Source organism: Oncorhynchus keta, chromosome 10, assembly GCF_023373465.1.
Source record: "Oncorhynchus keta strain PuntledgeMale-10-30-2019 chromosome 10, Oket_V2, whole genome shotgun sequence".
Lineage (NCBI taxonomy): Eukaryota > Metazoa > Chordata > Actinopteri > Salmoniformes > Salmonidae > Oncorhynchus > Oncorhynchus keta.
The window spans coordinates 36,524,491-36,536,459 of record NC_068430.1 but is presented as its reverse complement, the minus strand read 5'-3'; the positions used below and the strand labels follow the sequence as shown (position 1 = coordinate 36,536,459).

Below are 11,969 nucleotides of genomic sequence, written 5' to 3'. Positions count from 1 at the left end.
CAAGGGTGTCACATACTTGTTCTTGCCACTGTATTATGCCATGTGCATTTGTTTATCTCTGATTTCAAGACTTGACACATGTAACAGATTAAATACAGTGCATTCTAAAGGTATTTGGACCTCTTGACTTTTAGCACATTTTGTTACGCTACAGCCTAATTCTAAAATGTATTACATAGTTTTCAATTTCCCTCATCAATCTACACACAATACCCAATAAAAACAAAGCAAAAACAGGTTAAGAAATTTTTGCAAATGTATAATAAAAAATAAAAAAACTTAAATACCACACATAAGCATAAAGACCCTTTACTCAGTACTTTGTTGAAGCTCCCTTGGCAGCGATTACAGCCTTGAGTCTTCTTGGGTATGACGCTACAAGCTTGTCACACATGTATTTGGGGAGTTTCTCCCATTCTTCTCTGCAAATCCCCTCAAGCTCTGTCAGGTTGGATGGGGAGTGTCGCTGCACTGTTATTTTCAGGTCTCTCCAGAGATGTTTGATCGGATTCAAGTCCGGGCTCTATCTGGGCCACTCAAGGACATTCAGAGACCTGTCTCAAAGCCACTCCTGCGTTGTCTTGGCTGTATACTTAGGGTCATTGTCCTGTTGGAAGGTGGACCTTCACCCCAGTCTGAGGTCCTGAGCACTCTGGAGCAGGTTTACATCAAGGATCTCTCTGTACTTTGCTCTGTTCATCTTTCCCTCGATCCTGACTAGTCTCCCAGTCCCCGCTGCTGAAAAATATCCCCACAGAATGTTGCTGCCACCACCAGGCTTCTCCGTAGGGATGGTGCCAGGTTTCCTCCGCTTGGCATTCAGGCCAAAGAGTTCAATCTTGGTTTCATCAGACCAGATAATCTTGTTTCTCATGGTCTGAGAGTCCTTTATGTGCCTCTTGGCAAACCAATATGGCTGATATTACTATTCTGAAACTTTTAAGGCATGTATGAATTAGCCCCGTTAGTAATTTAATAGGATCTCTATGGGACAGAGGAGGCTTATCTTCCATTCTAGTCATGTGGAATTTCTGAAGCAACCCATAGGAACATAAACCTTCTGTATATCAAGTATTTGGATGACAAGCACTTTACAGATAAGTAACCATGCATGAAGTCAAGACAAGTACAGGCAGGAGCAGTGGTCAAACCAATAGCAACTTTTCTCTGTCTAATGACAGTGGAATAAAATAACGGGCCAAACGTTTGCGAGCTACTCCGCCCAACCGGTACATTTATGTGTGCCCATTGGTCACGAAGAGCAAACCGAGACAGGAATTGACACGATCCTCCCGGAAGGGTGCATTTGGTATGAACATAAATCTGCGCGGTATTATACAATGAAACATAGCTAGTAGCCCCAGTTTTTTTTCTAAATGAGTTCTTCTAACCACTGTTTATAGAGAACTATCACCATGGCCAATTTTAATGAAGCGGATTTACCACCAAATCTGACTTGCCTCAAAGTAAGTGCTAGTTCAAAACTCCCTCATTGACAAGCTAACGGCGACGTCATCGAGCTACAGTCTAGCTACTTCTTACAATGACTATTTTCGCAAAATAGCCCACACTCCATGATAGCAAGCGAACGTTAGTTAGTACAGAATATTTGTCAGACAGCAAGTTAGCTAACTAACTTGCTTTTATTGTTTTGCCTTTTAAAACATGATGCATAATAGCCAGCTAGCTAACCCAGTAGTGTGAACAACAAACTGACACTATTCTTTCTGTATGCAGAATGTTGATAACCTTCTTCGATGTCCCATTTGCTTTGATTTCCTGAGTATCGCAGTGATGACAAAATGCTCTCACAACTGTAAGTTAACCGGATATAGTCCCCAGACAAACTATCCAGCGATAGTTTTCAAGACCATGTTATAGCTATAGCCTGGTGTGTAGATGGCACCACTTGTCTCTTAACAATACAGTATAATCACACCTGATTATGTACATTTCTATTTACAGTCTGCTCTTTGTGCATAAGAAAATGTATGTCCTACAAGTTGCAATGTCCAGTGTGCAATTCAGTAAGTATGATCCCTGATGGTACTGAATGCATTGCATCGTTGTGACAATTAAGCTGTCTTTTTAATTGAATCTGTTTAAGCTTTCCATATGTCAAAATCGGGCAGGCATGTATTTTTCTCTATTTTAGCCTACAACAGAACAGGACCTAAGAAACAACCGGATACTGGATGACCTGGTCACAAACTTTCAAACTGCAAGGTACCTGTATTGTATGAAATAATTACATGATATTTCGGTAGAAAAATGTAAACATACTGTATCTAGCCTATTTCTCGTTCTTATATTACATAGAGGCATCTCCTCAGGCAACTAGACACCCTACAGCACATCTGTGCCTACCTATATGACAGATGAAATGCCAATTCATTATAGAGAAACCACAAAAATGTATATTTTGAAAAAGCCACCAAGCTCAGTGTTTGAAGGCTGAGGGTATGCCTGATACCATAAGCCCAGCTGGCAGGTTCCTTTCTCTGTAGACAAATGTTAATCAAAGTATTGAAAGTGCATATTTTTTGCAAATACATGTGTATTACTTATATAGACTGAGTGCACAAAACATTAGGAACTTTCCATGACAAACATACCTGGTGATTCCAGATGGAAGCTATGATCCTTATTGATGTTACCTGTTAAATCCACTTAATCAATGTAGATGAAGGGGAGGAGACTTGGTAAAGGATTTTTAAGCTTTGAGATAATTGAGACATGGATTGTTTATGTGTGCCATTCAGAGGGTGAATGGGCAAGACAAAAGATTTAAGTGCCTTTGAAGAGGAGGTATGGTAGGAGGTGCCAGGTGCCTCGGTTTGTCTGTCAAGAACTGCAACGCTGCTGGTTTTATTGCGCTCAACAGTTTCCCGTGTGTGTCAGCGATGTTCCACCAACCAAAGGACATCCAGCCAACTTGATACAACTATGGGAAGCATTGGAGACAACATGGGCCAGCATCCCTGTGGAATGCTTTCGACACCTTGTAGAGTCCATTCCCTGACAAATTGAGGCTGTTCTGAGGGCAAAAGGGGGCGCAACTCAAAATTTAAGAAGTTGTTCCTAATGATTTATACAGTCAATATACAAAACCATTCAAAAGTGCTGTTTTGAGCAGGGTTTCCCAAACTCGGTACTGGTGCCCCCGTGGGTGCACGTTTTGGTTTTTTGCCCTAGCACTACACAGCTGATTCAAATAAAGCTTAATGATGAGTTTGTTATTTTATTCAGCTAGGTAGTACTAGGGCTTAAACCAAAAAGTGCACCCAGGGGGGCCCCAGGACACTTTTTGTGCCGATGTTTGGGGATGCCATTTTAAATGTTGTCATTTCAGAATGATAATCCTGAGGATAAAATGGAAGGAATGATAACAATGTCCTTTTCCCTCCATAGTAGCAGGAAACACTGTTAGAGCAAGTCAATTCAATGTTGTGCATACTTTGGCCTTGGGAATGGCAGTAATGGAGTAATGAAAACGACAGAAGGGATATTTACTACAGTACACCAAAAACACCCTCAAACACAAACACAGGAGAGGATGTAAGCATAAAAAAGCCAAGGTTGTTTGGAGCTTACATCATAAAAATACCAGGAAACAAAAATGAATGTTAAAAATTAGGAATGCATGTCAGGGGATGCCACTGTTATTGACTAGATTTTAATTTGCCCTCTGGTGAACAACATTTAAACCATTTTTATCTAACATCTTACTACTTACCTGCTACTAATACACCTCTAAATTGTGGATTTCCCTTTATAATCAAATGGGGATTTCTATTTAATGTACCTGAGCGATATTCTTTTTTGCATTGCATTATTTCCTATTTACTACAATGCAATGCTGTTGTCAACAAGACTATGTCCATGGCATGATATTGAGTCAATCACATAAAATATATTTGCACTTCTGTAGTAATTCCACACATGGGATGTTTCCAGTAAATAAGTCCACTGTTTTATGAGTATTTTAGGAGTGAGCATAAAACATTATATTTTTGCCCAGGCAGGATTTGAGGCTGCAGGCAGCAGACTTGATCTCACGGTGCTGCTGTTATCAATGTTTAAACCATGCTGCTCACTCACGTCAATCATCTGAATGGCGTCATCCCTCAGAAAGCTCTAATTTACAACCGAGGAATTTCAGATGGCCATCGGGGTTTGGAGAGAGTGGCTTATGTGGCTGCCCTCTCCTCTGTCCTTTAATTTCCTGTTTGTCTAGCAGGGAGCATGTGAAAGAGAGGTACACCACCACGGGGGACTGGACCCTCAGAAAGCAGGATGTTTACAGAGTACCCATTTGTTCATTTCCCTGCTGTCTGAGATGCAATCAAATAGCATAGTCCTTGCTTTGTACTGTATGTCTTGACTCATCTACTTTTTGTCCTTTCTGAAATGTGTTCATTTTGCTGAGTAGCCTACCTAACTGATCATGTAGTTATTTAATAAGTTGTTATTAGGCTAGATACTTGATAGCAGGCCATAAGTATCTGACCCTAAAAGCAAACTATGAGCTATTTTGATACTTTGGGCTTGAGATGCTATTTGTCGTAGGTAACATTTTCTCCTCTGTGTGCAGGAAGCTGCCTGGCAACTTTAGAATCAATATCCTGGGACAGTTGAAATGCAATTAGACTCTCGGCTTTAAGGAGGCTGTATTGACTTTATCCGGTCCTCTGGTGACTTCAGGTCTGCTCATCCATGATCAATGAGCTCCCAAAATCCTGGCCTCTCTCCCCGGCCTGCCGCTGACCCCCACTCACCTTTGGGGGGCTTCTGGCATGCTATTTATTATCAGCTCTTTTTTCTAACGCCCGCTGTTATGACCATTTCTCTACCACTTTGTGTTTGGACAGTTGCATAGCGTTGTGTCAACAAAATGACAAGAAACCAAGCAGCATCGAATACTTTCCTTTGGCCTTTAGAGTAATGTATTTCCCTCCCTATATGGATGTTGTTTTTAGTGTAAATGGTCGCTGTGTGTGGCTGGTGACAGCCTGTTTAGGGAGCAGATCTCCTGGATTCTTAGTAACTATCAGGATGCCCTTTCCTCTGGGAAACTGGTTATTCCTGCCTCAAACCATGGGTCTCTCCTCTCTTCGTTGTTATTCACAATGGAACTGCACTCTGTGCCTCTGAATAGTAAATCAGGCAGGCAATCAGTTCAAACTGTCATGTAGGCTTAGATTATCTCCAAGTCATCCATTCATCCGTGACCTGGGCTCAACACATACCAAATCACACCTCGTGTAGGGGAAGCAGTACATCGACACTCTTCCCTAAAGGCCATGGAGGTACATAGATGTGTGTGTGCTTGTGGTGCGCATCACTGCTGCCCACTGTGCCAATAACACAGATAGCTCATTGGTTCTCTCATCTAATTACAGATATAGTTAACTCCAATCTATTCCATTTCCTGTTTTAATTTAGAATCTATGAATAGTCATCAAGCACAAAGAGAATAGATTATTTAATGTTTTATTAACTACACTATTCTCTACATTGGCAGATTAACCTCAGCATCTTTCAACCTCTGACAATTGTGGCTAATGATGTTCCTACTGGGTGATGTATGGAATAGTGGAGGAAAGGTCTATGATGTAACTCCGATTAGAAGGCAATAGGCAGTCAGTCAATGTCCCTCTTGAGGTGCGCTGTTTATTATGACAAAGCCCAGACTCTTCCAGGGTTTTGTCCAGCAGATGCAGGATGGGTGTAACTAAGTGGATCTGAGTGGGGCAACCCAGGGGAGATTCAGGTTGGTCGTATGCAGTATTTACAAAGTTTGACTCCTGACTCCGTACCAATGCTGGAATGAGAGAAGCCATACAAGAATGACAAAGGCACCCATTTAGTCTATGCTTATTATTTGTTTTGTGGCTTGCTGTTGTATCGACTCCCATAACCCAAGTATTGGCATTTTGATGATCTCCATAAAGATAGCTTGCAATGAGGTTAGGTGGAGCATGCAGTGTGTGCATGCAGTGTGTGGAGTCTGTTTGTGTAGAGGCATTTCTACAGAGGCATTTCTACTAATTGAATAAGGGTGGGACTTATTTTAATTCTGACTTTGATCTGCTACCTACCAAGTCATGGTGGGCTTAGTATTAGTGAAACTGACATGGTAATCAATACTTTTTAAACATAAACACTACCGCTTTTGTTTAAAGGGGTAAATGAACAATCTAATATCATTAGAAAAAACAATGTTTGCGTGTGTGTATTTATACTTAGCCTTATAATAGCCTCCAATATCCTACTCAATAAATTGAATGCAGTCTATCACAATGCCATCCGTTTTGTCACCAATGCCCCAAATACTACCCACCACTGCGACCTGTACGCTCTCGTTGGCTGGCCCTCGCTTCATACTCGTGGCCAAACCCACTGGCTCCAGGTAATCTACAAGACCCTGCTAGGTAACGTTCCCCCCTTATCTCAGCTCGCTGGTCACCATAGCAGCACCCACCTGTAGCACGCGCTCCAGCAAGTATATCTCTGGTCACCCCCAAAACCAATTCTTCTTTTGGCCGCCTCTCCTTCCAGTTCTCTGCTGCCAATGACTGGAACGAACTACAAAAATCTCTGAAACTGGAAGCACTTATCTCTCTCACTCGCTTTAAGCCCCATCTGTCAGAGCAGCTCACAGATTACTGCACCTGTACATAGCCCATCTAAAATTTAGCCCAAACAACTAACAACTCTCCCCCTACTGTATTTATTTATTTATTTTGCTCCTTTGCATTCCATTATTTCTATCTCTACTTTGCACATTCTTCCACTGCAAATCTACCATTCCAGTGTTTAACTTGCTATATTGTATTTACTTTGCCACCATGGCCTTTTTTTGCCTTTACTTCCCTTATCTCACCTCATTTGCTCACATTGTATGTAGACTTATTTTTCTACTGTATTATTGACTGTATATTTGTTTTACTCCAGGTGGAACTCTATGTTGTTGTATGTGTCGAACTGCTTTTCTTTTTCTTGGCCAGGTCGCAATTGTAAATGAGAACTTGTTCTCAACTTGCCTACCTGGTTAAATTTTAAAAATGAGCCTAGGCTAAATGTTGGAATTTTTCCATGAAACCAAAGAAACGTCAGTGTTATTGGTGGATCGCGTGACATGTCCAGTCGGGCTCTTAATTTACTGTTCGAATAGTAGTATACACAAAGTGCAATTTCGAAATTTGGTTGTGCATCAGCAGTTTTTCTCTTGTTATGTCAGTCATTGCCATTCCCTTACTTGGCCATGTCAACTAATACTTGTTAGATTGCGAAGGTAGTCTAGCCAGTTATCTAAACTTGTAGTAATCATAGCTGAATACTGATCTTCACGGAGCCTCCATTGATTTTGTTAGTCACTCTCACTCCGGTATCATTATTAACATGGCATAAGTCATTGCAGAATGTGTAGAATTGCAGGAAATTAGCTTAAAATGTTTTTATTCATTAGAATATAATAGAGGGTAAACACTGAGAGTGGAGCCTTCGGCTCCTCAAAGCACAAGATGCCCTCCTGATAACCTGGCTGCTTTACGTGATAGTGTTACTGCCATTAGATGTGTTTTTCAGATGACATGAGAGCATTTGAAGGAGTGAGCATATACAGTATACTGTATATACATGTCAAATATTACTACCCACCAGACCGCCACCTCTTCATTAAGTGCATTTCATTTAGACTGGATGTGCATAATATTACCTGTGGCTTTATATTTACTAATAGAGGCAGGCGGTAAGGTACTGGGAGCAGCTGAGCACCTGTCCGAGTGGGAGTTTTATGGCCTTTCCTACACCGCATGGTGTGTGCTGTGAAGGTGCTGGCTGCCTTGCGTGTGCTGTAACCTGCTCTAATGCTCAGAGCGAAGACAAATAAAAGGGTTTCAATATGGAAAGCAGAGCATTGCACACCTCATTGATTCCACTTTATGGCCCAGTAATGGCTCTGCAGCTACCAGCTCTATTTGTTTGCTTTCCACATTTCCAAGATTGTGGCCAACTGGCCGACTCGTTCTCGCTCCGCAAGAAAGTGCGAGATAATTGGACATGTGCAGTTTACGTCAAGGGGCTCACATTACTGTCAGCAGCATTTATTGGCAGATAACCCTCTCCTATTTCCAGTGGGCCCCAAACCTTTCCTTCTCTAGAGAGTCTGCATGCGCCTGTTTTTTTATAATATATTATTTTTGTTGAGTAATTTAGTGAGCGTTTGTTTCACTGTGTGTGTCATTTTTGGTTGGTGTGCATATCTGTGTGGAATAGTCAATGCATTTTATCAGACTACTTAGACCTGGAGGATTTGTCAGCTCTGTCCTCTTGTTCCTCTGTTGTGACCAACTAATTGTATTTCTTCAGTCTCACACTAAAGTTCTAATGTTCTTTTCTCCCGCCTGCTTATCCCAGGCAGAAGTTGTCAAAAGCTAATTTCGACTCGCCTCCATTATCCCCGACGACCCCAGCCTCTACGGTCAAGTGTAAAACACACAGACAGACCAGGGGCCCCAAGAAGAATGGCTCCATCCTCAGTCACTTTTTCCAGAAGGGGCCAATCACTTCCACATCATCTCTCACTACAGAGGCCCCGCCAGCACTTCATACACAAACTGTGAAAGTAGACCCTGGTCATCAGGTCTCTGTGAATGAGGAGCCCATGGAGGAGGAGATAACGACCCAGGTGCTGGTGTCTGTGAAGATTGAGAAGATGGACATCTCCATGACAGGGCTGGCGTCTCTGGCTGACTCGCCGTCCACATCACAGGACATGAAGCCTGTAGTTAAAGGTAAGGCCTGTCTCCAGGAAGGAGTCTCCAGGAAGTCTTGTGTGTGTGGTGTGGAGACACTAATGATATTTTCCACTAGAACATTTAGAATTTGAGGAAGACTTGGCTGCCAAAACACAGTATTTCTAATGCATATGGGCCTATGCTTAAAATGGGAAAGCAATGTTAGTTGTACTTTTTTTCATTGTACTAGCTGCATAGAATATTCATGTCAATTTAAAATGATGGATGATTTCAATGCTACATGGAACGGTGGCCATTTCACAATGACCACGTTTACATGCACACAGTATTCTGAATAATAGCTCATATCCCGGTTAAGGTCTTATTCAGGATAAACTGTTTACATGCATTAGGGCCCTATAAAATATGCGATACGGAGAACACTGACAGAATCAAGGAATCCAGACATGAAAAGGAATTCAACAATATTTAAAAATGTATTGAATTTAGTAGGGAATCAAATAAAAAGTATTGAACATTTATTAATTTGTCCAAGTTTATCGTGAGACCTGAACAGAATTCATCAGTGATTTGTATTTCCTGCATCTTTCTGAAGAGGCAATGAGAAATCCCCATCTGTATGTGCGGTGCGCATACACTTTGTGTAGCCGTTAGGGATGATGCAAATGAAAAGTCTTCTGGTAGATGGAAAGTTATTCCCAAAAACCTTCTTGACGTAAATGTTAACTACTGTACAAAGTAGCCTATGCTTACCTGGCAGAATGATATCATGATTATTTGCATCAAACCAGTGGGTATTTAACTCTACCATCACATGTGCGCTACAAAAACACGGTTAAACAATAGCCTCTTGCTAGGTAAGCACTGGAATTAAAGGGTAACTTCACCCAAAATATAAATATATACAGTGGGGCAAAAAAGTATTTGGTCAGCCACCAATTGTGCAAGTTCTCTCACTTAAAAATATTATTTTAATTTGTAATTTTCATCATAGGTACACTTCAACTATGATAGACAAAATAAGAAAAAAAAATCCTGAAAATCACATTGTAGGATTTTTAATGAATTTATTTACAAATTATGGTGGAAAATAAACTTTTTCTCAATACTTTGTTATATACCCTTTGTTGGCAATGACAGAGGTCAAACATTTTCTGTAAATCTTCACAAGGTTTTCACACACTGTTGCTGGTATTTTGGCCCATTCCTCCATGCAGATCTCCTCTAGAGCAGTGATGTTTTGGGGCTTTTGCTGGGAAACACAGACTTTCAACTCCCTCCAAAGATTTTCTATGGGGTTGAGATCTGGAGACTGGCTAGGCCACTCCAGGACCGTGAAATGCTTCTTACGAAGCCACTCCTTTGCCCTTGCTGATTGAAGGAGGTTTTCACTCAAAATCTCACGATACATGGCCCCATTCTTTCCTTTATACGGACGGATCAGTCGTCCGGGTCCCTTTGCAGAAAAACAACTCCAAAGCATGATGTTTCCACCCCCATGCTTCACAGTAGGTATGGTGTTCTTTGGATGCAACTCAGCATTCTTTGTCCTCCAAACACGACGAGTTGAGTTTTTACCAAAAACTTATATTTTGGTTTCATCTGACCATATGACATTCTCCCAATCTTCGTCTGGGTCATCCAAATGCTCTCTAGCAAACTTCAGACGGTCCTGGACATGTACTGGCTTAAGCAGGGGGACACGTCTGGCACTGCAGGATTTGAGTCCCTGGCGGCGTAGTGTGTTACTGATGGTAGGCTTTGTTACTTTGGTCCCAGCTCTCTGCAGGTCATTCACTAGGTCCCCCCGTGTGGTTCTGGGATTTTTGCTTGTGATCATTTTGACCCCACGGGGTGAGATCTTGCGTGGAGCCCCAGATCGAGGGAGATTATCAGTGGTCTTGTATGTCTTCCATTTCCTAATAATTGCTCCCACAGTTGATTTCTTCAAACCTAGCTTCTTACCTATTGCAGATTCAGTCTTCCCAGCCTGGTGCAGGTCTACAATTTTGTTTCTGGTGTCCTTTGACCGCTCTTTGGTCATAGTGGAGTTTGGAGTGTGACTGTTTGAGGTCGTGGACAGGTGTCTTTTATACTGATAACAAGTTCAAACAGGTGCCATTAATACAGGTAACGAGTGGAGGACAGAGGACCTCTTAAAGAAAAAGTTACAGGTCTGTGAGAGCCAGAAATCTTGCTTGTTTGTAGGTGACCAAATACTTACTTTCCACCATAATTTGCAAATAAATTCATAAAAAATCCTACAATGTGATTTTCAGGATTTTTTTCCCTCATTTTGTCTGTCATAGTTGAAGTGTACCTTTGATGAAAATTACAGGTTTCATCTTTTTAAGTGGGAGAACTTGCACAATTGGTGGCTGACTAAATACTTTTTTGCCCCACTGTATATATTTTTTTACCAGACCTCAAGTGGTCTCCAGTTTAACCATTGTTATGGACTTGGAACATACAATTTAGTGGTTTTTCTATTTAAAAAATGTGTGATTTTTGAGAGGGAAAAACAGGAAAACAGATACCTGGAAAACTAAACAGAGAAAACATTTAAAAAAGGAAACAACATATTTTATAGGGCCCTTACATGCACCTTTGATATCCCACTCCTGAGTTTCCCCTGTATCTCAGGGGAAGCTCCTCAGAGGACGAAGGGGAGGACCATCCTTTTCAGTGAATTTCATAAAATGTCTAATAATAAAACATTCAACTTATCCCTTTTAGATAAAACTATGCTAAATATATTCACTTCACCAAATAATTGAAACAGTAGCCTCAACAGTACACAGTGGAAAGCTAGATTGAAGAAGCGAGAGAGAGCTTCACTTAGTTTGCAAATACAGCTAGCTAGTTTAGCTTGCTCAAACACCTGGCTCAATCCGAGAGGGATGCTATGTTAGCTCGCTGGCTAAGTGAAAGTGGAAAAAATACAACTCTGGTAGCTTTTGGTTTTAATAATGTATTGCCACCGGGGCCTGCCGGTGTAACTGCTAATCTGCTTGCTGACTGTACACTGTACTGCATGATTGTAGCGGGTTTAATAATTATTTAGTTCTAGTAGCTATGTTGGGTATGACGTCTGCTAATATGGTGACAACAATGTAGGCTCTGTGTGTAGCGGTTATGATGTGAAGGTTTGGCTTGGAAAGGTTTTTTCACCTGGTCACAGATAGCTGATGTATTTGTTGTGCACTG

At 41.3% G+C, this 11,969-nt stretch overlaps 1 protein-coding gene across 13 annotated transcripts in view; it reads left to right on the top strand.

The window, feature by feature from the left end:
* Nucleotides 1-1,226: 1,226 nt before the first annotated feature.
* Nucleotides 1,227-11,969, top strand: part of LOC118388618 (E3 ubiquitin-protein ligase RAD18) — a 73,927-nt gene continuing 63,184 nt past the window's right edge. For 7 of the 13 annotated variants that reach the window (XR_004826587.2, XM_035777860.2, XM_035777857.2 and 4 more), the window contains exons 1-5: nucleotides 1,268-1,466; nucleotides 1,738-1,816; nucleotides 1,966-2,027; nucleotides 2,156-2,226; nucleotides 8,422-8,798. Coding sequence is in view for 12 of the 13 variants with exons in the window: in XM_035777860.2 (XP_035633753.1) it covers nucleotides 1,416-1,466; nucleotides 1,738-1,816; nucleotides 1,966-2,027; nucleotides 2,156-2,226; nucleotides 8,422-8,798 (640 nt within the window). In the remaining variant the exon portion in view is untranslated. Of the gene's footprint in view, nucleotides 1,467-1,737; nucleotides 1,817-1,965; nucleotides 2,028-2,155; nucleotides 2,227-3,353; nucleotides 5,774-8,421; nucleotides 8,799-11,969 lie in introns of those variants that run through there. The other 6 variants (XM_035777852.2, XM_035777849.2, XM_035777851.2 and 3 more) reach the window with 3 other exon arrangements.